The sequence below is a fragment of the Tyto alba genome, unplaced genomic scaffold, assembly GCF_018691265.1.
Source record: "Tyto alba isolate M040663 unplaced genomic scaffold, T.alba_DEE_v4.0 Super-Scaffold_22, whole genome shotgun sequence".
NCBI classification, from domain to species: domain Eukaryota; kingdom Metazoa; phylum Chordata; class Aves; order Strigiformes; family Tytonidae; genus Tyto; species Tyto alba.
Genome location: NW_024881296.1, coordinates 1,107,880 through 1,133,255, shown reverse-complemented (window position 1 = coordinate 1,133,255; position 25,376 = coordinate 1,107,880). Strand labels below are relative to the sequence as shown.

Genomic DNA, 25,376 nt, shown 5'->3' with positions numbered 1-25,376 from the left:
AGGCTCTTCTGCTGAATTTGGGAAGGCTGTGCAGGAGAAAACAGGTGGTCTTTGCTGTTAATGTTTGCAGGCATTGGCTCGTGACATCTCGTATAATTTAAAAGCTGATGATTCTAGACGCTAGCCTGAGTTTTTAAAAAGTGGCTAGAGATGTGTGGTTTCTCCTTCATCCCCCTTCCTGCAGCCCAGGTGCTCTGTACTTTCTGAACACAAAGTGGTTTCTGAACGTTAAGAAGGATATAAACTGTTTGCAGCTGAGGACACAAAGGTGCACCTCCCCCCCACACACCAAAACAGAAGACAAAGCAAAAAAGAGGAAAAAACCCACTGTCGGTAACTTTTGAAAATCCTGGTCATTGTGTGTCGTTCCTAGAATGTCCTTACTTGTAAAATGAAATGGGAATAGCTTGTGATTTTCCAACGCTTAAATGTGACTGTTCTGGGAGAAAGGCAAGGAGGGGATCTTTACTTGTAACAAGAAAAAAAGGTGTAAATTAGAGCAAGAACATGGTCAGAAAAATAAAGATTTTAGACTTCATATGCATGGAACAAAAGGCCGTTGTGAGCTATGTACGAGAGTTGCTGAGAGTTTGTATTCTGCCCTTTTTTTTCTGTGGGAGTTATTTCCTGTTGTTGACTAGAGTTCTTTATTTAGAACCACCTAGCTACTGAATGACGGCTTGCTCACAAGAAGAAAAAGTGTGATTAAAACTTGCTAGGGCTTATTTCAAGATCTTCCCGCTTCCATTTATTTAAGGGGAATCTTTGCTAAATGAAAGAAAGAAGTTCAAGGCAACAAATGCATTTCCTTCTCATGATTTCTCCTACAACAGCTGTGACAGCTAGCAAAAATAGGTTGGGAGTCTGAGGTCTTTCACCTGAACATCTCGTGGAAGACAATGTTTCTCTAACAGAGGTTGTTTGGTTTAGGTTGTTCTGTTTTAAAACCAAAACAAACCTGTCAAATGCGAGGCCTCCCTTCTTGCTGGTAAGAGTAGTGCACCAGCAGTCTTGGGGGGCAGCTCTTTCTACAAACCCCACAACTAGAGTAGGAGTGGGCACTTGCACCTTCCCAGCTGCTCAGATGAGAAAGTTTCCTTTGAAGAGTACTGCCAGCAAAAAGTGGTTTCTGTCTGCTGACATTCATGAGAATAGTGTTTGAGTATGTGTGTGCACTCAAATTACCAGCACTTTGACATCTGCTTAACTTCTTTTGCTCTTACGGCAGGGGCTGAACATCCAGTTAAGAGTAAAGGAAGGTTAGCAGAAGAGCAGGTTGGAAAAAAAAAAAAAAAAAAAAAAGGTGACTTAACCTTAAGGTTAACACTACTGGACTGTAGGTGTAGGTAAGCAAGAGAAGTAACTGGGGATTATTATGACTGTTTTGCGTAGCAGAAATCCCACTAGGAATGTCCCCTGGGTGTGGATGATTAGAAAATGCTGTGGGGCATGAGGTCTAGCAGATGGACAATCATCCCTCCTTGACTTGGCTGGCCTCTGGCTGTGAGTCTCTCACAGAGGGTGCCTATTTCTGCCCAGCTATTGCAAATGGGCTGCTGCCTTTCTGTGAAGTACCTGATTGCTCTTGCAGGCAGGTCGTGGAACAAGTTATGGCTGGCCATTCACATCTTTCCTTCTACAAATAAAACTGACAGAAGCTGGTTTGTAAAGCTGAATGTCTGAGTGGATCTCTTTGTGAGAAAGAGGGGTTTGGGAGCCTTCTGCCCATCTTCTTGTGCTGGGAAAGCTCATGGTTGGGAAAAGCAGCAGGGAGATCCTCAGTGATATTCCTCGTGGTATTTTATTCTCCTGCTGCTGTCCAGAGGTCAAACCAAAGAATGCCTTGGACTCAGCAGCAGCACTGTGGATGGGGATGCGGCTTTTCACCTTGTTTCTTGGGTTTACTCCTTTCCCTTGGCTTGTTCCCTTTGTACTCCCATCATGTCTCTGCTTTGCTTCCCCACCAAGGCTAAAATTAAAAAAAAAAAAAAAGGAAAATTATTACTGTTTGAGAGAGCTGCTTATGGCTGTCTTGGAAAGCCACTACTGGCTTTCAGGAGCAGGATGCAACATACTGCATCTGCTTCCCTAGCTCCATGCCATCCTGCTCACAACATACCTTTCCCCCCCTCTGCCTCCCCTGCAAATTCTGACACATGATGTGTGAGATGGGAGTGACCAGACAGGAGAGCTGCCTCTCCCCTATTCCAGACCCCCTCCTACTTTTCAAGGACATTAGCACCCCAAAGCTGCCCTGGGAGAAAGAAAGAGATCATAAGAGGTGTGAAAGGGAGGGAAGGATGAACTGTGAGTATAAATGGTGGATTCTCAGCTTTTTTCTTTGTCCTGGTGGTAGATTCTAAATACTGGATGGGTTTGCAGTGATTTAGTGTTTCATCTTTGCTTGGGAATACTAATTAGACGTAAACCTCTTTTAGCCTTTGGCTAATGGTCGCTATAAATGAACAGCTTCCTTTAAAGTGAGAGAGCATAAAAAAAAATCTTAGAGGAGAACCTAAATTAATTTGTGCAGTTCCCTTTTTCTTCAGAAAGCTAAAATGTATTTCTGACCGTTACAGGGGTGGTTTCAGGTAGAGTTAAGAAATACATACTTCACCCACAGTCTGTTTACCTGCATATACAATACAAGCTTTTGCTGACTCTTAGTCGTGCTAGCACGAGGGGAATGTAGAGGCAAAATGAAATGAATCATTACCACAGGCATAGTCAGTAAAAGCATCTGATGTACTCATTCACTCTTTTTTTTTTTTTTTTTAATCTCCTCTTTGCACATAATCTAAGAAATCACACATTTTGTGAAGGGTTAAAACGGAAAGACTTGTGCATTCACTGCATTGACTCAATGAGTTCAGTTCTATATGATCTTCATTTATTTGTAGCGGAACAGAATGACAGTGGGAGTTTATGCTACATTTGATGTTCTTGTGCTAGGTTTCTTGCCAGCTCCTTTTTTTTTTTTTTTTTTTTTTTTTTCTTTTCCCTCCCCTTTCTCCTCTTCTAAATTTGGCCCTGCAGATTCAACTTCTGTTTTATTGGGGTTTGCTGTTTTTTTCATGGTTGTGGGGTTTTGGGTTGTTTTTTTGTTGTTGGTTTTGGGGTTTTTTTGTTTTGTTTTGTTTTTTAAGAAGTGATGCAAGTCACTCACTGTTTACTTAAAATTAGACCCTCAGAAACTTCTGTCTGAAGGGAGTACAGACAAACATTGTCTGTAAAGAATTTTGCACCTGGGACAGTCAACAGAAGGATTTACCACTGCAAATTTGAATTACCTTGAAAATGCCTCTATCTTGCTCGGTAAGCATTCCTTGAATCTAGTGGCTCTAAGAAGCTGCAGAAACTAGTTTTAAACAAAATGTCCAAGCCCCCAAAATGGTGTAGGAGCGTTAATATGCTCTACAGGTTGTACTCTAGTCAGCAGAAGCATCTAGAGATGGGTGCGTTCATTCAGATGTCGATGTATTAACTCAAGTTTTCATGTAAATAAGGATTGAAATAATTGATTCCCCCACCCCCACCCCGGTAACGCATCTGAGAATGAACACGCTAAACTCCAGTGACATGGTTTTAAGTCCTATATAACATATTGCGGTGCTACATAACCCCCTACATCAACACGGTAGTCATGACACTGTTTTGGTTTTGCCCTCCCAGCCTCAAACACATAACTACTGTTGTACAGTGCTTTAATGCGACAAAGCAGAGCAGGAACATCCACTTCTAAAAGCCTCTAGTCACACTGCTGGTGGCCCCGATTGGTCTAGCAAGCCTTTGGCATCTCAGCAGGGTTGAGCAATGCTAAACATATTCCAACTTTCCTATGCAGCCAGGCCTCTTCCAGGTTTCGAGAGTGTTTAAGAAAGAGCGTGGGGGACATCTGCACTCCAGAAACGTATGGCTCCACGTAGGGTCTGTTGGAGTAGCTTGGCTTCAGAAAAGGGCTGTAAGATGTGCAGCGCACACGGCAAGCCAGATCAGTAGAGCTGTTCTCCCCTGGTGAACAAGGAGCAGGTAGTCCATCGGCAGGAGGGAGATGGTGGTGACCTTTGTATTGAATTGTGTCTGTGGCTCGTATATTTGACAGCCCCACGTTGTTAAGATTCTCAGGCTCATGTTGGGTTCGTGCTCAAGACTAGTGGGTGGCCGAAGTCTTCTGGCTTGACAGCAGTGACATCTGTTTACACCAGTGGTTAATTAGGCCTGAAGACTGGCCAGCTCTCTATATTTTTTCCCACTGTTTCTGTGGGTTTTCTTTATTAAAAGTATTCTCTCCTCGATTGTAAAACAGACCCTTTGGTTTTATCTGCAGATTTATTTTTTTTTTCCTCTTAATCCACTGACCCCAGTATGAGATGATATCAGGACATCAGTGTAGCCTCTCTTCAAAAGAGTAACCAAGTGTTCCAGAAAAGAATGACTTGTGCTTTTTGATAGAGACTGCAGAGTGAGCACTGAAAGGGAAAGAAAAGGCAGTCTGAAATTGTTTAAAACTCAGCTCAATGCAAAGTACAATCCACAGTGTGTCGAGAACCAAGAGTGGAAAGAAAAGACTGTTTTAGGAGCTTGTGTCCTACACAGTGTTGGTGAACAGTATAGCCTGGATCAAAAATAAAGCACATCATGCAGGTGATACAGCCTGAATGGGATTTGGGAAAGAACACGGATGTTTACAAAAAGGCAAAAAGATGTGAGAAGATACACAGCAATGGTAGGCAGCCCGAACCTCTGTCAGAGGACAGAGTGTTTCAGCTGGAGCGAGGATGATGCACACCGGCAGTCTCCAGAGGACTGGGAGTACACAGGGAATTACATAGGGAGGGAGTCATCTCGGTGCATGAGGAATGCAGCAAAACCTCTTCTGACTAAGCCAGCTAATGCACACCGTGGCTTTTTTCTTTCCTGATAATCCAGTTCCTTAATATTTTCTTAATAATTTAATATGTGAAGAGTAGCCCTTTCGAAAAGCATCTAAATCGCCAAGTGTTACTTTCAGATGAAATCTTGCCACCCTTGTCCTTGACATGCACTCGGGATTTTTACTGGGTATGACTATTTGGGAACTATCTTGGAGTTAAGGGTTTTTTTTTTTTCTTAATTCCTTAATGAATTTACCATGTGGCACAACCTTTGGTACTGCCAAGCAACAGCTTTCTATTACTAGACTCTATGGACCCGATCCTGCATGACTGAAGCCAAAAACAGTATTTGGGAACAGACGTTGGCATCGAAATCTGTAGGAAGGCTTAGAATAACTATACAAAAGGGCTTAGTTGCACTCAGAATATTGATTCATGAGCTCCATGGTTTTTTGCATCTCTGTTCATTTTACCCAAGTAAGATCAACTGCCCAACTGGACATATAATATATGATACTGCATTAGAACTAAGGCTGCATTTGGTCATACTCATTAATTAAACTGATTTCTCCTGTAGTTTTTTTTTTTTTTTTTTTCCTAGAGAACTAACTGAGAATGATAATTAAGCATATTATGCATTCTAGGGAACAGTGCTTCTCCTACTGCCACAAAAACATTGAAGGAGAAAAACATGAAGTAAAGCAGAAAATGAAGGAAAAAAAGAGCTAAAATTGGAGTGAGAAGTTGGGGGGGGGCATTCCTTCCTTTGGTTTTAACCAATTCCTCTGTGCCTTGGGATGTGTGGGGTAGCCTTGTTACAGTGGAAGAGTTGCACCAGCAAAACTGGAAAAAAAGCAGTTGAAATCTGAAAGAAATCAGCCCAGCTCAGGTAGAACTCCCTCTCTACTAATGTATAGGTGCAGACTGCAGTAATGCACCCTTTTTTTTTTTTTTTTTAAGGTCTTGCTTCTATTTGTGGCTGAAGCCTTGCACAAGAAAGGCCGTGCTCCAGAAGGTTGGTACTGACCCCTGAGCTGGCTTGACCGGAGATGGCATGAGGTCTTAGCGATGTTTAATCACACCTTTGCTTGTAGCGTGCTTGCTTCTTACCCATGAGACCCACATTGCTCAGTGGGGAGCACTGCTTTAGTGGAATGAGCATCCTTGGCTGTAGGCAGGCCCTTTGTTTAGCTTTTCCCAAGTTAATGGTGCTGACTGGGTCTTTATTTTGCAAAATGTTGTCTGGGGACAGTATGAGGTATTTGCCTGCTAGCTCCTGCACATGCTAAAGCAAAAACATCCAGGGAGAAAACTGAAGCTATGTTGTACAGTTACGTGATGAAATCTCACAGTATTAACTTGTACTGCAATTAGAAAGAAAAAGGCCAAGGATGTAATTAGTAACATAGGAAGCAGTTCACTGCCTCTGTTTTTGAAAAACGTGAGGGATGCTGATGTTCTAGCACACCAAACGTTGCCGTTCTTTCCTAATTAGCCCATGTGTTGATAGGCAGAGATTACCTGGCAGTCCATAGCATTTCTAATAAATTGCCCTGTGAAGTCTGGTGTCTGTTTTCCCCCCTCCCAATCTTCCCACTCTTTGATTTCTGTTTCTTCATTTATTTATCTTTAACACAGGAGGGTATTTGAATGATCTACAGGAGACCTGGCCCTCAGTCAAGCAAGCTTTGACCATCCTTGCTCAGAGACAAGGCTGCGCTTAGACTATGCCTGTGGCCCATGCCAGGTCAGTACCACTGTAGAAGAAGGCAGTTCGGGTCCTTCTCTTTTAGCACGTCATCTCCCTGTGCGAGCAGTTCAAGGGCCTGCATCAAGGCTGTGACTGCACACTTACATCTCTGCCACTGCTCCTCGGGAAGCCCTTGCGTGCGCCGTTCCAAAATGGGAAGCGTTTTGTGTGGCTCCTCCTCGCAGACACGCAGACTTTTCCCCCTGCTCCTGCAGGCTCTGGAAGCCTCTGCTGACACACTTCCTTGTACAGCGTTTCATGGCTCGGTTGCAGGCTGTTTCTCCGTGCTTACTAACATGTTAGGGCAAACTGTGTTTGGGCCTTGCAGACACCTTCTGGTCAGATTGCTCTGGAGCTGCCGAGTGGAGTTTCTTGGCCAGAAAGGTCTCGTTAAATCAGGCGCGAGGCAATGCAAGGAGCAGTCGGCGGGAGGATTATTCGCCTTGCGTAGCCTGATCTCGTCCCACCACGATGGAGCCTCTGCTGTGCACGGAGCATAGGAAGGAGCTCTGCTCGTATCAATCTGTATCGTGATCTGTGCTCGGTTGAGAGTGCCTCCGAGTGTGGATGCAGGTTGTACTAGTTGTGTTCAGAGGAACAATCCGAGTTACAGTGTGACTATAAACTCCTGCCAAGAAAGGCCCAGGGGAGTTACGGTAGGAGACAGAAGGGGCGGCGAGTTTTTTCTTATGCTAGTGTAAAATTGGAGCAACCTAACAAAGTCAGAAGCATTTAAAACTTGGACGATACAGGCTCAGGCCTTTTACTGCCGAATATAACATGGCAAGATCGGGGCTGTGGATGTCGGGCTGGAGCCCAGCTGCTTATTTAGCAAATGTTTGTGGTTATGCCTATGGTGCTGGTGGTAGCGTGCACACACCCAGGCACAGGGACTGTAAACCTGCTGCGGACTTTGAGCTCCAGAAGGCAGGCACTGCTCAGCTGCGTGCATCCACAGCGCAATTACGCAAGGCTAGATCCTGCTGTGCTACAAATCCATTGTAAAGAGGGGCAGAATGTGACCCTGAAATTCAGTGGATCTGGCATGCAAAGAAAAAAAAAAAACCAACCCAACTTACCCCATTGAAAATGTAAAAGTATTACAAATGTTGTGGCTGGCTTTTGAGTAGGCTGAAGCCCACTGAACGGGTACCGCTCTGCTCAGGCCCTAAAGAAAACCAATCTTCTCATTTTATTTAGCGATTTTGTTGTTATGGCTCTTGTAATTTCAAGAAGAGACTTGTTTCCCCAAGTAGGATTCCCCAAATTGCAGCGCCTTGCTGCTGGAAAGTATCCAGCCAGGGGAAATGCTGGTTTTCATTTTTGCCAGCTCCCGAGCAATTCGCAAGGTACTTGTCAAAACTCAGTAAATGGTTTGTGAATTGCTTTGCAGATCTGGTTCAGGGCTACCTCTGTACTGCAGACAGAGGATGGGAGAACTTGGCTCTCCTCAAAGGAATGGCTGATGGCGCGGGTGGAAGGAGAAGACCTGTGCCGAAGCCTCCAGAACGGGCAAAGTCAAACTGATGCCCTTTCCTCCCATTTAAGTGACTTCAGCAGAGTATTATCTGAAATACCAGTCTTGGTGTTTAAACCTCAATTAGATGGGGTCTTTTCAATTATAATTTTAAGAATCCATAAAATCATCACTTAAGCTCCTTCTGTTTTGGCAGATTCATTATTTTAATTCTTTTTTTTTTTTTTTTTTTTTTTTTCCTTTCTCCTGTGTGGATTTTTCCAGGCTAAAGACATTTTCCCTCTAAAAGTATCTTTCTTTTCCTTTTTGGTTTTCTTGATGAAAATGAAGCTTAATTTCTAACAAGACCATCAGCTTGATTGATCACAAATCACTACAGACCATTCTGAGCATAATACATAAACGAGTCGTGATATTAATGACTAATAATCGCCTTTATGTTAGGTCTTAAAGCTTTATTGTCCCAAAGTACAACCGGTTTAGTGGAACATGAAAGGCCGGAATGATCCGAGATGCCGCTGGGGTTGCAGCCAAAACTGTAAGGTGTTTGAATCGCCTTTTACAGCGCCGGCTGGGATTACAGTCCCTTTCGAAACACAATCATTGAGGTAACTGAAAATAATCATCTTCTTTCCAGATAGTGCCTGGTGCCGAGCTCTTCCCCCCCCCCCCCCCCCCCCCGCTCCTTCCCCCAAGTCTTCGTGCGCTCGAACGTCTCCATTTGGCCTCATTTTTGTGCTTCGGTGGTATCTGCACAGCCCAGATTAGCAGCGAGGATCCCACGGAGGGGAGGGGTGGGTGGCCGCTTCCCTCGGCTCCCAGGTGAGCTCTCGGGGTGCTCCGGGTTTTCTCCAGCCCCCCCCCCGATCCCCCCGCTTTGCTTGGCCCGGCTGGGTCTGACGGGGGGGGGGGGGGGGGGACGGACGACACGGACCTCGGGGCCAGCCCCGGGGGACGGGCAGGGCTGGCCGGGGGCAGCCGAGCCCCTTCCCCCGGCCGGTTCCTCGCCGCCGGATAGCAGAGATACTTGTCATATTTGCGGTCGGGGAGCGTTTGGCACCCGCCTTTGTCCCGGCCCGCGGTCCGGCGCTCCCCGGGGGGGGGGGGGGAAGCCCCGGCGGCCGCGCTGTGTGTGTGTTGGGGGGGGGTGTGGGGTGTGCGTGTCGTGCCGCCCGCCTGGGTCAGAGGCACGCGTGGGCAGCGCGGGGAGGGGAGAGGAGGAGGAGGAGGAGGTGGAGCAGAGAGGGGGGCGGGGGAGGAAGGCCGGGGCCGAGGCGGAGCTTTGACGCGGGCCGGAGGGCGAGGAGCTCGCCGGAGCCGCCCCTGTCGTCAGTGCTGGCGGCAAGTGCTGAGAGCCGGGGGCTGGTGCCTCCTCCCTCTCCTCCTCCTCCTCCATTGTATAATGCTGCGTGATCGCAGCCGCTGGGGCAGAGAGGAGGCTTAAATCCTCACGCCGCCTGCGCCCGCCTCCGCCTCCTCCTCCTCCTCTTCCTCCTCCTCCTCCTCCTCCGCATCCCACCCGGCCCCTCCCCGGAGCGGCGCGGCGAGGGAGCGACATATGGAGCTGCTCTAGGGCGAGAGTTTGCGACCTCCCCCCCCGCCCCCTCCATGCGTTAGTTCTCAGGTGGAGCTGCATGTGGTGAGTGGGGCTGGGGGGGCAGCGGCGGGCGGCTCGGGGGGCAGCGGTGGGCCGCGACACTCCCCTCACCCTCCCCCCCGGCTTTGCGAGTCAGCGGGGCTTGTTTTATCTCTACCTTTAAATTTGTGCTCGGGCAAAAGAGCTCGAGGCGGTGTCCTCCCCCTCTCCTCCGGGGGGGATGGTGCTCGGGTGAGCAGGGGAGGGAGAGCGGCAGAGTTGCTCTTAAAATACCTCCCCCCCCCGGCCGATACACGGGGATCCCGGGCCGAAGCAGGTGCGTGCGTGTAGTTGGAATATACTTTTTTTTTTTTTTTTTTTTTTTTAATCGGGGCTGCTGTGCCGGCCCCGATAGTGCGGGCAGTTGTGCTCTCAAGAGCCGTGCTACATCCGACTCGAAGAAATCAGCTTTACCCCGGTAAGTTAGCGTGTGCGCCGGGAAGCCCCTTGAGCCGGGAGGCTACAGCCTTGCTCAGTTTTTCCCAGCAAGAGCGGGGACTTGAGGGTATCCCCCTAAAAGTCCGTGGTACCAGGAGAGCTAAAAGGGCCTTGGGGGAGACTTTCACACCGCTGGAGCAAAGCTGACATATGGCTGGGCAGGACCCGTCCAGGGGTTGGTGTTAGGGCGGCAGCAGGGCAGGGGATTAACTCTGTCTCTGCTCCCTGAGCAATAGCACACTTGGGTCTTCCTTGGGAGCATCGCCAGCACGGAGGGACAGGCGTTTGGGGGGGCTTTTGTGAGCGGGGCTGTGTGTGTGTTGCATCTTTTGCAAGCCATGAGGTTTATTGGGATTTCCTTCAGAGTGGGGGGGGAATGCTTGAAGAAAATTCCTTTTGCGATGCCACTCTGGTTTAGAGCATTTGCTGCTTAAGTCAGTGTGTCAGGGTCTGGAAAGATAAGTACTCCTTAAGCGTGAAAATAGGAGGGCAGTTACCCGCTGTCGTTTCTTGCATTTTGTTGAAGCACGGCTGGAAAACCCAGGGCCACTTTTGTTGAAAAATCTATGGAGGGGTTTGTGTGCTGTCCCACGGGGGGACCCCTTGGTGGCTGATTTACAGCTATGGGTCAGCTGCCGCTGTAAAATAAAACAAATCTACCCGTTTCATCTCCCTCTGGGGGGGCTGTCAGCCCCCTTTACCCGAACTGCGGCGCCGCACGCCGGAGCTGTTGCATGTGGCTGGCTGTGCTCAGACAAGTGCAGAGCTCTTCGGGATCAGGAAAGTCCAGGCTTTTTCAGTTAGCGCCCGGTGGAGTCAGCAGGGTGGCTCTTGCTGCCGTCGGTGGGTGCTGGATTTGGCCACCGTGGAACATGCTATTGCTCAAACAATGGTGGTAGAGGGCTTGGCTGCCCCCTAACATCAGTTTTCTGCTTGTGCCTCTCGGATGGAGTACACAGTTTCTATTTGTGTGAGTTGAAATGACACTTCCTACCTTGTAATTCTGATTTTTTTTTTTTTTAGGGATTCACCTGCACAAATGAAGGTGCCTGTGTCTTATGGCTTCTCACAGGGCACAAAATTGACAGAGGCACCTCAATTTCCGTCTAAGTGCATGGGAAGCTTTCACATGATGAAGCAAACCATAGAAACTGTGTTTTCTTAAAAGTTGCTGCTGCTTGTACTTATATTGCTGTAGAAATTAAGCAGCTGGTTAAGTAGGGTAAATTGAAAGTAGCCCTATATTGCTTCAAGTTAAAATGTGTACATTTTTACATAGTAACATGGTATCTTTGGAATCTGATTTAACAGAAGGAGCTAGTGGTGGTGGTAGAGATAGGAGGTTTAGCAGTTTGTGCTGCCAGGCAGGTACCTGAGAAGGTGTCCTAGGGAATGCTTCCATTGTCCAGGCAAGTATTGCAACATCTGACTTAACAGCTGTAGATCTTCCTTTTGTCACTGATCCTACTTCCATTTAAGTTGGTAGCAGAAGCCACCTCCTCCTTTTCTGCAGGAACTGGATTGGACTGCTAACAAGCGCAGCTAGGCTTTGTGTATATTAAGACACCACTTTGATTTTCGTGTTAAGATGATTTCTTTTTCTCTGAAGCTGATGAAAAACAAACAAAAAGAAACTTGCTAGCCGTAGGTACTTAAAGTTTTGACTGCAGATGAAGCAGTCTTAAAGAGCATTAAATACATCTGTAGGTGCTGATTTATTATGAACTGTAATTGTATTCCTTTATACACTTGCTCTTTTTAATGGGAAAGATGATAGTTTCTCAGTGTCTTGGTGGAAATAATAATATAAATAATCCAGGCACTCGAATTGTCTGCCTGAGAGGCATCAAGGACTTTGAGATAATGTCCTAATATCAAGAAAAACCTCAAATTTCATATTCTGAATGTTATTTCTTTAGCTTCCATGAAGAACAGCAGATCTTACGCAATATCTAGTTTGAAGGATTTTGCCATCATTAGCACAAGCTGCTTTTATTTTTCCAATAAATAATTCATAGGAAAAAATTTTTTTTTTTAGGAACTCCAACTCTTTTCACACTGATGTAAAACACTCCTAGCACAGTTCATCTCTGGCAGTGCTAGCACTAGACAGGTGACCCAAAATACTTGTGACTGTTTCTGTTTTTTTGTGACATCTTAAAATGTAATCTGCCAAGCAAGGAGAATGCAATACTTTGAAAGTAAGTAGTCTTCTGGTGATCTGCTTTTTATAAGGGCCAGGTAGCGAGAGAGACACCTTCTTTTAACTCAGCTTTATATATGTGACTGGCTCATGAGGAGACAGCTCCAGTTGCAACGATTCCTTAGCATGCAAACGCACACAAATCAGTGCCAGAAAAGTCAGTTTTCAGTTACCAAGTCCAAAGATCAGGAGTGTTCTAAAGGAGAGAACAAGGTCCAGCTTAAATGTAAGCAGGTTGGCAGTAAGCACAGGTCGTTAGTGTAGATGAATCTTCTGCTAATTTAATAGTTTGTAGAAAATGGAATTTGCCAATCTGAGAACAGTGCTCATTTTCTTTAGGGGGATATAACTGCATGTTTTCTGCCACTTGTTTTATTTCTAAACTACCATCAGCCAGGGAAACTGCCATCATGAAGAAGTGCCCGTTTTCTGTAAATGGAGAGAGACCCTCAACATGTGTTGGTTCTTTAATTCTTTTATAAACAAAGTCAGTTTTTGTGTTTGCTGTAGAGGAGGCTTCGGGTTTGTTCAGCATTACCAATACAAACACTATAACAAAAAATAAGATAACAATTCTGACTGTTCAACACAAGTGGGGAAGGAAAACCCCCTGTAAGTGCAGTGCTAACTTTGCCGTTGGGTGCGCTGAAGTCGAGCAGAACAGAGTCCAAAGCAAACGTGTGGCTGGGAGGCAGCCGAGGTTTTGTTGAAGAAATAGGCCTGTATGTCCTGCAGCTGTACAGCACTGACCACAGCAGGGTCCCTACCCTCCGTCTCGTGGCTGTACGGGCATTATAAATGGTGTGTCCTTGTGCAGAAGAGAAACTGTGCGGTGACGTTTGCTTCACTGATGGCGCCCAGTGAATGTGTCAGATGCTCGGTCTCACTGCAGAGTGGCCAGGAGGAGCTGTGAAGACAGGCTAGACCTGCAGCTGGGAGATTCCTCCGGCACAAAGGGGAATTCCTGGCTGGGGGAGAGCTGATTTGAGGGGCATTTCCAAGGGAGAGCTGGGGCAGTCTCCAGGGGCATCGGGCAACTGGCAGCACAGCCTCGTCAGCCTTCAGAAATGACTTTAGGTCGCGATGAGGAGCGAGATGGCTTGAAAGGACCGAGGAAGGTGTCAAGTCACCGGAGAGCGAGTCTTTGGTTTTCACGTGTCCCTTCTTTGAGGGTAGAGGCTCGAGTGAGACAGCAGCCACCACCACATCAGAGTGACTGTGAATTCAGGCTGCTGTGGTGATCTTAAAACCATGCTCAGAGTCCTGCGTGAAGCAAGTTCAAACCATTGTTCTTCCAAATAAGGGGTGGGGTTCGGTACTCTGCTTTGCTTGGTACATAAAACTCTAGGTGTTGCCATATAACGTCTGAAATTCCCAACCTATATAACACGATCAGTGTTTTGAGGAGCAGCGGGCTTAAAGAGGAATTTCTCATTAATGCCGCTCTGGAATTGAGTTTTAAGTGGCGTTGAATGACATGAATCTCAGTCTGTGTAGTTACTAGGAGCCAAAGCCTATTTACTTTGCTTTCACACCACTAAGATGTATTGGATTTCATCTGACAGCTTCTGCTTCCAGTGAAGCTAGAATAAAAATTGTTTTCTTAATATAGTAGAATACAAAGAGAAAAGTGCAAATGTGGCTTGTTTTCTTTTAATGTTATTTTTAAAACTAGGCAGTATATGGAAGTAGCGGAAGAAAGAAGTTCCCTTTTCAAAGGAACCCTGAGTTGGTGGAAAGATCTAAACTCGCTCTAAAACTTGCTCGGATGATCTGTAGCAAACAAAACTGTTTTCTTGATCCCAGATTTTTCATCCCCCTAGGAAATCCTTGTGCTGTTTGAGCCACGTTCAGCTTGAATGGAAATGTGACAATTGTCAGCTGTTTTCTTATAGTTTCTTATAGTAAGTAGTCAGTAACATTAGTCTTGAAAAAAACCTCCTGTCGTGCCAGGCAGGCAATAAGGTTGAGTGAACTGTGCTATAGAAAGAACCACCCATGATTGGAGGTAAACTATGCGGATATATGTTGGGGTGGAGGTTGAAAGGAGCGTGGAGGGCATATTTGAACCAGACTGTGCAACTGCTACAGCAGGTCTGACTAGTTTGAGATGCCTAAAGGCAGCTTTGTCTTAACTTCAGGTAGCTGCAAAATGAAGTTTAAAAAACTAATTCAGAAATACATCATCATCTCCTGGTGCCTCCACAAACTCTTTACTTTTCATGGGTTTTTACAGGCGCTCTTTCACCCCTGGAAGAAGCGTTTAGTAGGGACATGTACATGTGCATGCATAGCATTTGCGTATTTTAAAAATACATACATTTCATCAAGATAGGAGACTGGCGTTCGTGTGCAAACCACAGTGGTTTTTTTAAACAGTGGTAACATTTTGCTTTCTTATTGCTCTGTGTGTGTGCGTGTGAGAAAGAAGCCGCTCAGTTTAAGCAGTTTTGGCATGGCATGATTTGTTGCCGGTCAGTTCTTCTGCCTTTGCCTGTCCCCGTGTAGGAGGAGTGACTTACACTTTGTCTGTGCTGCGGTCAGAGGGATTTTGGCCAGAGTCCTTTCATGCTGGCTGTCCCAGGGGTACAATAACCTGCTTAGGTTACCCTCCTGTGATCTAGCTCACCGTCTCCCTTACCCTCCTACTCCATCTGTTTGGCAAAATTGGCTCTTCTAAACAACCCTCCCCCTTTCTTCCCCTAACAAAAGTATTCCACAAATAACTTGCAAATGAATAGGAGAGAGAATATTTTCTCTCTGTGTAATGTACAGGGTAAAGCTTCCTGTTGCTGCTGTGCTTCCCCTCATTGGCAGTGGAACATACGTGATGCATATGTGCTCTGGTGCAGGTTTTTTTTTTTTAATTGAGGGGAAAAAAATCAGTGTAATACTATCTTTGGTGAGGTGAATGGGTTGTGCCTGACTGACTATGAAATGAAATTTAGGACATGTAGTTTCAGTTTCACGATGTCTTCTTCTTCTGTATTTTCCACTCCCAATTTCCAAAGACTTAGTTTGTGGTTAGGTTTGTTTGTTCCATGTTAATTGACCTGTACTAAGCCTGCTTTGAAATACAGTTTTAATACACATGTTGTTAAAATATGCTATTAAAAGGGTGTCTCCGTATAAGTTTAAATGATTTATTTGAGAATGTTTAAATTACTACACATAAAAGTTACGTGGATCCCATGGTGGCTGTTTTAAAGGGTATTGCTTTGGTGTAGTAGTTTTTATTGTGAAATCAAGCGGGTGCCTCAAGAAATGGGCTCTCTTTCGTCTCCAACTCGTAGCTGTTGCAGGTTGAGAATAGTTCAAGGCTGGCCAAAGTTCCCTTTATCAGTTTTCAGAAGGCTCCTTCGTAGGACATGAAAACACATGCTGTTTTTCAACAAATGCAAGAGCTTCAGTGCACTGGACTGAGAGGCCAACAGTTATCATCTTGTCTAACATCACTTAACACTGTCTGAGCAAACTTCCATGTCAAAATTTAACTACCTTTTTGTTGTTGTTGCTGTTTTCACTGTTGATGGAGAAATGTCCGACAGCTTTTCTGCCTTTTTAAGAGAAACTCGGGGGTGAGTGGGTGCTTTTTCACAGAATATACTTGTTTTCGGGGCTGTGTTAATTTCATTTAAGCAAAAATGTTGACAACTACTCGTGTGCCGTATAGCTGCTTTAAGAAATGCCAGGGAAACACCTTTCTTTTCTCCTCTTTTAAATCTCAGTAGTGAGAAACTGGTTAGCAAATAAAATCTGCAGGCCAGAAACTAAAATGTCTTGTCATTGCTGGGATGTATGCATTTTGCAGTATACATTTCTTCAGAGTTTTTTTTTTTTTCTCTCCTCTTCTTCCCCCTGCCGTTTGCTGATTTTTTCAGTTTGACTGTGATAATTTATTCAACACTGTTTTCAGAGCAATAACCTACTTCTTGGCAAACCGTTCAGTTCTTTCCACAGTAGCACGGGTACTTTTTCCTCCCCGTGTGTTTATTAAGGGTCTACAACAAGAGTGATAAACAAGGTATCTTTAGGGAAAAGATGGTCCGATATGCTTGAAAGCAAGGATTCAATTCAAGTAATTATACATAGGCGAGAAAAACTCTCTCTTGCTATACACAAAGGGGTCTCGTCTCTCTTGGATGCACGCACAATTCTCATTAACCTTTGTAGGAATTACACGCATCCAGTGGAGATGGGTCTACAATACTCAGTCCCTACGTACGCTAAAAATATCAGCTAGCTTGTGACACGGGGGTGCCAATAGAGATGTCTCGTACAATATAACACAATGTTGCTGTAATCTATTGTTCAGAGCGACGTTGCAGGGGAGGAGGGATGTATAGCTGGTCTTGCTATTTCATCATTCCCCCCTAGAGCCTGACCAGTAGCATCTTGTCATTACAGGCATGTAGTTTTAGCAGTGAAAAGGGAGCATGTGTTTGCTAGCCTGTGTCACTTTCTGGTGGCCACGCTAGCTCTTTCAGGTTGTTTTGAGTTTAATTTACAAGTAAGATGCCTCTTTTTAGCCAGCGCTTTCACGGTGCCGATGCCTGCCGGCTCTGCAGTGGGAAGAAATGGAAGGCAGTCAGCCCTTGGCTGAATTGGGCCCCGAAGCAGTACGCAGCCGTCTTAATTGCTGCTGCTCCACCGCTTGAAGAGATTATGGCTCTGGTTCTCCCAGCACGGAGCTGCATGCAGCGGCTCCGGGGTGGCTCTTTGCCCACAAGATTCCATAGTGCCGTGGTCCTGCTTGCGGGACCGGCACCTCCGGCTCCCGTGCAAGGAGTCCCAGGGTGCTGGACTTGTGAAAAAAGAAAAAAGAGAAAGAAAAAAAAAAAAAAAAAGAAACATACCCAAACCACCAACATAATGTAGAGCAGGGGGAGCTTCTTGGCTGATCCCAGCGAGGCTTGTGCATAGAAGCCCTCGCATATTTTTCGGGTGACAACAAGCAGAGTCTGCTGAATAATCAGCTAATCACGTAGTAAAGTCAGAGGATCTGGCCTAATGTTGTGCCTGGTTTTATTTACTGCAGCTCTGATTTCCTACTACTGATGCCCAGGTGTGTAATGCAGCTCCTAGTCCTTGAGCTTTTGATACTGGCAGCAGAGTTGCTCGGCCCGTGTGTACACAGCACAGTATAATTTGATTCACGCATGGCAGGCCTGGCTGCTTCCTTAACACTGCCGTGTGCAGACCCAAAATTCAGAATAACCTCAGCCCAGCTCTTTCGGGTGGCTCTTTGAAGCCCAGAGTCTCAGCCAAGCTGATCCCCAGTGAGGCGGCTCCTGCGTGGTGGCACGGGCACTGTTGTGAGTAGAAGGTGCATGCAGCCATCCTGGGGAAGGGTGTAAAGAGGATTTGGCACAGAGGTGACCCAAGGAGAGGGCAGCTTTGCCCTCTTGCTGAAAATCTCTCTCCGCCCAGTGACTATAGCAAAACAGCTCCCGGTAGTGGGAAGAGGGGGGGAATCCTCCATCCCAGTCTGGCTCAAAGCAGGTACAGTCGAGGTTGGTGGTCAGCGGGGCCGCGTCTGCCCCAAGCCTGCCAAGGGCTGAAGCGGCGTTAGCAGCGGTGGAAAGCTTGTTTCATAAAACTTTTAGTTAAGGACAAGACCAAAAACGGGCAGGCTGGGGTCTTGTTTGCAGCTTCTGGGTGCTGTTGTAAGGATGCTGATGTGAAGTCCTGTCTGGAGCAGAACATGTGAGAATTGACATTTTGGCTCTGTGAGACCTTTGAGATAGAAATTACTTCTGCTGGGCAATCCAAAACTGTTCTTCTTTTTTTTTTTTTTTTTTTTTTTTTTTTACTGTAAAGACAGCTGCCTTCCTCTACGTGAATAAAACCCATTTTGAAAAAATGTTTTCTAGCCCTGGTATGTTACAAAGCTATATCCCCGCTCTTGCTTCATACTGAAAAGAAGTTGTCAGAGTTGCTCAGAGCTTTTGCTCTTGGCTTCAGCCTTGCAGCTGGTTTGAAATACGCCTAGCTAGCTTTCCACGCACAGGACCTGTGCGGTCTTGTTCACCTTCTAATTCTGCCAGGGTAGTCTTTAATGGTTTAATGAGCTAACAAGTGCTCATCTGATTTAAACTTGCATTATGTTCTGCTACCCTGATAGAATTCCTAATATTATAAACACCCTTAATAACATGGCTATAATCTAGAAAACCTGCTCTCCTTTTTCCAAACAATTACTTAATGAGGCAGTAATTTATTCTAAGCTATATTTATTGGAGCCCATTCCAGCTTTATCAGACATACTCTGTTTGGTGTGTTGCAGTTAGTCAAAAACATTAAAACTGCTCCACTTCTTCCAAGGGAACACGTTACATTTAGCAAACTGACAGCATTAGAAACTGTTTCCAATTTAATAGAAGCATATGTTTCCTGCAAGACTTAACACACTTACAGAGTGGGAGATTGCCTTAGACTGTGGCTTTGCCTTTTTTTTTTTTTTTTTTAGCATGGTAAAAAGGGGCTGGAAAATGAAGGCAGAAGTGGAGTTTGTAGTCGTGTTTTTGGTTGTTTTGCTCGCTTTTGTTTTTCAGCAAGCCTTCTAGCAGGGCTTCGACAGGCTGCAAGTTTGAGAAACTATCAAGAAAGTAGTGTAGGCGGCGCACGTAGAGCTCTCGCTCGAAACGCAGTTTCTGATCATTAACAAACAGCAAGAGCTCGCTTTGCCCTCTGGGCCTCAAATAGTACAGTATGCAACAAGGGAGAGCAGGCAAGGCACGAGGATGGAAACAGTAGGATCAGATTACAGTTTCAAAATATCGCTGGAACACATTGGCTGGCGTTACACTATTGACTGGCTTTATAATTGCATTGCTTATTTGCTAGGGAAGGCTTCACCTTACTGTCTGATTAACATGGACACTCCTTCGGGGACCTGGGGACTCCAGGCTCCGAGTACCCACGTCAACCCCCATGAGAGCGGCATGACTTCAGGTGCTCCTCAGATGAGAGTCTGAGCTTCCTCCCATGTCCTGTCTCCCGTTTGCCAGGAGGTTTCCTTGCACAGTCCCTAACTAATTCCTACTTGGATTAGCCTCTGAAAGTCACCCACTGTGGTTTCCCTTCTTATTTATATTTTAACTTGCATCTAGAAAAGACCCCTGTCACTCAGCCTGCTCACTCCTCTCCCCCAGTCTTCACTTGTGGGTGCCTAAAGTGGGGGGCTAAGGCTGCAATTCTGTAAGGAGAGGGAAGCTGCCTTTCTTGCTAAATGCAGGACTGGGGTGATGAGCAGCTTTGCTTGCGCCTCTGCTTCTTCTGGAAGAGCTGACGTTCACCTGTCTGCCACAGGAGATGGGAAGAGTTAGGTCCCTATAAAATATATGTGAGAAATACCTGCCACTTGCAGTTACTGCTGGCACCCACAGCCTTGCAGCGAAGGCTTGCAAACATAAAAACAATTCCCTGTGCTCTCTGGAAGCACAGAGCTACCCAGGAGGCCAATTTTTTGATATAACTCTAAAGGAGAGTTTTCTAAGTGCTTATTAAACCTCACTCAGGTTTGTTTTCTTTTTTTTTTTTAAACAAAAGGGCAGCTAGAATGAATGTAAAATGTAAGAATCGGGGAAAAGTAAATAGGGAATGTCTGAGCACTTGGTCTGGAGACGACAAGCTCTGCACCCTGTACCTCTTGTCTAGGGTTGGGGGTTTTGTTTTTCATCTTAATGTGTGACATGAGACCCAATTCTTAGCAGGCAGCAGTTGTCAGGAGTCCTCTCTAGCCAGGCAACATGGACACATTACATTTGAACAAATAAAATCTGCATCAGATCCTGAGAAGCAGCCTTGCAAAAAAAAAAAAAAAAAAAAAAAAACCCAAAAAAAAAAAAAAACCATGAAAGCCCACACCACCCGTCAGTGTACGAATTGTGAGCCAGCTGCAGCATATTGAACATAGCCGTGCATTACTGCGTGGTACACACTGTACTAGCTCCTGGGGATGCTGCCGTGCCAGGATTTAAAGACCCCGGTGTCAACTGATGAAAACTTCAAGGAGGGGTGATTTTCATCACACCGTGGCTGTTGCCTCTGAGAGTCCACATTGCTTATTCACTCCAGTCCTGGAGTTAAACCTCGACACCTGGGCTGTTTAGCTTTCTTCTTTTTTTTTTTTTTTTTTTCTTTTTGCGAGGCTGGGAGAGGGTGCCAGATTTATACTGGCGTTCGCCTGTGCTGTTTCTCTTCTTTTCCATCTTTGAATGGGAGGAGGATGCCTGTGCTCTCAGAGGGCAGGCCAGCTGCTGGGGCCAGGTTTGCTCTGCTTTGCCAGGATCTTGCAGGCCATAAAACATCATTCCTCGGTGGGAGAGCCCGTGGTCCTGCCCTGAGGGGGCATTCCTGAGACGTGGCCGCTCTCGCTCCCTCTGCCATGGCCTTGGGGATGTGGGAACAGGGACAGGGAGAGAGGTTTACATATTTCCCTCCCTAGCTGGCTGCTCTCCCTCTCTCTGCCATGGCCTTGGGGATGTGGGAACAGGGACAGGGAGAGAGAAGCTTTTACACGTTTGCCTCCCTAGCTCTAGGGAACAGATGAGTTGAAGTAGTGGGGACTGGTCACAAGTTCAGGTGGTCCCTCAGGCTGGATCTGGCGGCACTGAAATGCCTCGCAGCAGCCCGACTTGCCTCTGCTAGCTCAGAGGATCTAGCCCTCGTTTTGCCAGTTCAACCCAGTTGGCACAAAAGGCCTTTTTATTTTGGTCCTGCAGCTATCTATGCCAAATCCTGATCCTGCTGAAGTCGGTAACAAAACACTCATTGACTACCGTTGGGCCAGGATACAGCCAGTGCAACCCTCAAGGATGAGGAGTGAGGGATGGAGGAGAGGAAAGTAACATTTCATGTGCCAGAAGTGACACAGAAAGCGCTTGCGTAATTTACTGGATAGAGTCTCAGAGAAACCCTGGTGAGGTTCATTCACACCTGAGCTTTGGGAAACTTTGTTTCGGGAATGAAAGGTGCAAATTCAGTGCTCTCTTTGTGGTTTGGGGGACTTTTATGGGGGGCTTCTGTGTTTTTTTTTCTGCGCACGTGTGTGTGAAGTAGTGGTTTATTTTAATTTCCCCAAGTTGCTTTTCTCTCCTTTTTTTTTTTTTTTTTTTTTTTTCCCTTCACTCCTCCCCTGTGGTTTTAATTACCCAAGATTTCAGAAAGTAACTGGTCCTGCTTTAAACTCGACTTTTTTCAGGAGCCCCTGCTGTTTCACGTCTGTCTTTTCGGCATTCGACTGCGTGGGGATGAATGGTTGCTTGTGGTCTCCGGGCTTTTATGCTTTTACCTTTTTGAGCAACGCGGTGTTCGTTCTAAAAGTGAACTTTGCTATATTAAGCTTTTCATCCTCTAGACCAACTGATAGGGTAGCGTAAATACGTGAGTGGAAATGTGACTTCTTAAAAATACTTTTCCGCTGTCCCTCTTGGTGTTTGGTTCCTCTTTCTTTTTTTCTTTCCTGCCTGCCTTGATGAGCGGGGAGGAACTAGTGGGTTGTGGAATTGATTTCCAAGAAAAGCCCCCAGTCTTGAGAGACATTTTAAACTAAACTGTTACAAGTCTTTGAGAATTAAAATTTAAGGGGTATTTGTATTATTGGTGAGATAACCAAATTACTTTTCCCCTCCGTTTTTACATATCTAGTGCTTCCTTATGCCAAACTCCCAATTATTAAAGACTTAAATGGTCCAGCAGTGACAAGGTATAATGTCCTAAGTACAGTCGATAAATACAATACTTGTCTTGTGATATGCACGTACCTCTGTCCTCTGGAGAGTGAAGGATTTGTCACTAAGTGACATAGTCAGGCATTGCACAAGCTTTTCTGTGTTTAATGGATGATGGTTGACTCCAGAGAACCACCCGCTCCAGGCTGATTATCTCTTCTACTGAGCCCCAACTGCATTTTTTCCAGCTCTGTCTGAAGAGCAGGCAGAGCCAATAAAAGGAAGCCAAATGACATGCAAATGAAAAAAATATATATTACTTTTGTTTTTCAATTAAGAAAAGCCAACTCCCGAACAATGCTAGGGTTTCTCTGGCTCTGAGGCGCGTGCAATCGCCCTAAATGGACAAAAAAGCAAGTTGAATCTTTCTCAGCAGCAATGGTTCAGCTTTTGGGTCTGGGTCTTCCAGAGCCGGAGTCAATTGGTGGATAATATTGGGGAAGATCTCCAAGTAACTCCCTCTCCCCGCCCCAATTCCTGGATAAATGCAGTTGCTTCATTGCCTTTCTTCAGCGTTCTGGTTCCACATGCCCAAGGAACATTGAAAACTAGCTTACATACCAAAACCCCGCAACAGTCTTTATTAAAACAACAACAGCAAAACCCAAGCGACATCCCATCTTGACGCTTGGCCCCAAAAATGACATTTGCTGGCAGACGGATGGAAATGCAGCAGAAATACCTCTGGCTGGGATTGCGGCTCAGCCGAAATAAATGCGCAAAAGACCCTCCATGGGTGTGACCCTTTGTCGCTGCCCATCCAGTCTTGTGTTTTGGTGGGTCGCTGTTGCCTAGCAGTCCCCATTATGGCCTATGATTTGGTAGGCCAACTCTGTCTCCTGACATTTGGGAGGATGCGGGTATATCTCAGTTTGGACTGATCTTTGGCCAACCTGATCTGTAAGTTTGGCGCTTTCGTTTTCCCAGCAGGAGCTTCGTCTGGAAAGGCTAGGAGCAAAGTTATTGAGATGAACAGAACTGAACGGGATCAAATGGTGGCATTGTACAGCTTGCTTTTTAAAAAATGTTGTTCAGCATCTTAAGATGTGCAACACTGATCTCTTTAACGTAGGCTTGAAAGTGTTGGTTGAAGGAGGGAAGAGATGGATTGAACTGTAAAGAACAAACGGGCAACGTTGTCTTAAGCTGTGGTGGTCAGAAACTATAAAATTCCTTTAAGGAGATCCAGAGAGAGGCTTGCAAGCCTGAAAGCATGTCTGGTTTTACCAATTCTGTCAGTTGGTCTAAAAAGATACTGCCTCCTTGCTTTGCTTAGAATGAATAAAGTGATTTATGGAAACTGGAGGAAAATGCTTTTACGATTCCTGTTTGCATGCCAGAGAAGGGAATAAAATCAAACTTGCAAAGCTGAGAGTCTTCCAGTGCTCACTTGAGCCCCCTGTTTGGGAGAATAAAACCCTCTTGCTTAGGCTGGCATCCTGCTTTGCTACTTTAATGGTTAAACCCGCTTCAGAGAGCATTACTGGGGAAAAGGAAACTGAAAGCTGTGCTGAAAAGCTAGTGAGATTGGGAGTTGCTGGAGCTATTTTACCTTTTAAAAGGACAAGCTCTGAACCAAGCTACGTGAAGATCGAGTGAGACGTGAAAGATTGACAGTCATGCATACAGGAAACCTTGAATCATTTCTAAGCTTCCCAGAAAATGACGTACAGAGGTTATCGTTGTGTTTACTAATGATGATCCCATAGCTCTTACTGATCAGCTTGAAGAATGTCTTAACTACCAGCACCTCAATCTTGGATGCAAATGGGCTCAATGGAGTTAATTCAAAATGCTTGTCGACATCCCCAGACAATAATAATTAATAATGGAGTGTAGGGAATGGACCATGGCTACCCGGATGGTCTGTTTGCATTATCATGGGGAAAAAGGTTTGCTTTGTGAATATTTTTATACATTCCTGGCAGAGCCTGACAAACTTAAAAACTCTCGTACTCCCCAAGCTACTTAAAAATTTCTCCTTTAAGCAGAGCATTGCGGAAGGAGTGTCGGTATGTCTTTAGGACAGTCTGTCTTTTTTCAGTCAGAGGAGATAGTAGGAAGGGACGGAAAGCTGCTAGCTCTCCTCCTAACCCATTTCTGCTTTGAAAACTTGCTGAACTTGGGCAGAGGTTTTGATTCTTGCTAGCCTGGTCGTCCCTTTCTTGCTCTGTCTGTCCCAAGTCGAAGGAAGTGTGTCCCTGGTGAACATCTGAAGAGCAAAGCCCCCACCCGGCTCACACCCCAGACCCACGTGCACGTCTCTGGAGTAGTCCGTGGCAGTGACACTAGGGAGCAGAGAAAAAACAGACTTCGGCAGTAGTGCTACATTTCAGAGGTTTTGTTCACCCGAGATTCCAGGCGCGGGGATCGCTGGTAGCTGGCCAAGGAGCTTGGATGGCAGCCTACCCGTTCCTCAGCTCCGCTCAGCTCGCTCCCTCCCCCCCGCCTTTCTTTTTTAATTGCATAATATGCTAGAAAATGATCTGGATTTGGGACTTATTTTTAACCAGAAGAGGCTCACTTCACCCAATCTGATTTTGGATTTACCATCCAGCAAACGCTTTCTGAAGCTCTTTTATTTTTGCAGTGAAGCCCTGACTTCTTTTGCCCCCTCTCCCGCTCTGCAAGGGTTCTTTGCTTTGAAATGTTTGTCAGCCATTCTTGGGGATGTTTGCAAGTCCTCCAGCTGCATTGTCTGTCTGCAGAACTGGTGTATGGCGGTCAAACTGGTGCTTGACCTGCCTGGTGCCGTCATTTTGCAGGCACAGGTCCCGTTGGGGGAACTGGGAATTGTACTCAAATAAGGTTTTGTCTTCTAGATGACAGCTGGATGATAGCTTCGTAAGGAAGTTCATACGAGAGGAATCAGGTTTGGGGTTAAAAATCTATATGCCTGTTGCAGTTTCTCTGCGTAGCTGGGGCTGGAAAGCATCTTCCACTTGGTTTTTTTTTAAAAAACAAGGCGGAAATCTTCACGCCATTTTATCAGCATTTTGTTAAACACGGAGGGAAGAATGCAGGGATGAACAGGGGGCTGTCTGTGATCCTATTTAAAAGGCTTCGTGCTCCAGCACCTCCCCGCACTGCCTGGGAAAAGGAGAGAGGAAAGTCAAATGTTTGCCCTAAGACGTGGAAGCAGGCCGAGCGTGGGGTGCTGCTCTGCAATGCCTGAGCTCCTACCCCTGTCTCAGCAGGACTTTTCCTCCACTGATTTGACACAGCCCATGGGACAGGCAAGTGAAGTGTTAGGAGCGGCCTCTG

General features: G+C 45.9%; 1 protein-coding gene across 4 annotated transcripts in view; it reads left to right on the top strand.

The window, feature by feature from the left end:
- SERTAD2 (SERTA domain containing 2) overlaps positions 1-25,376 on the top strand; it is an 85,354-nt gene that overhangs the window by 52,682 nt on the left and 7,296 nt on the right. The window contains exons 2-3 of one of the 4 annotated variants that reach the window (XM_033006567.2): positions 5,835-5,889; positions 6,513-6,621. The exons of 2 other annotated variants lie outside the window; for them this stretch is intronic. In XM_033006567.2, coding sequence (XP_032862458.1) covers positions 6,602-6,621 — 20 coding nt within the window. In that variant the 5' untranslated portion in view covers positions 5,835-5,889; positions 6,513-6,601. Of the gene's footprint in view, positions 1-5,834; positions 5,890-6,512; positions 6,622-9,450; positions 9,741-10,092; positions 10,156-25,376 lie in introns of those variants that run through there. One more of the 4 variants, XM_042795795.1, reaches the window with a different exon arrangement.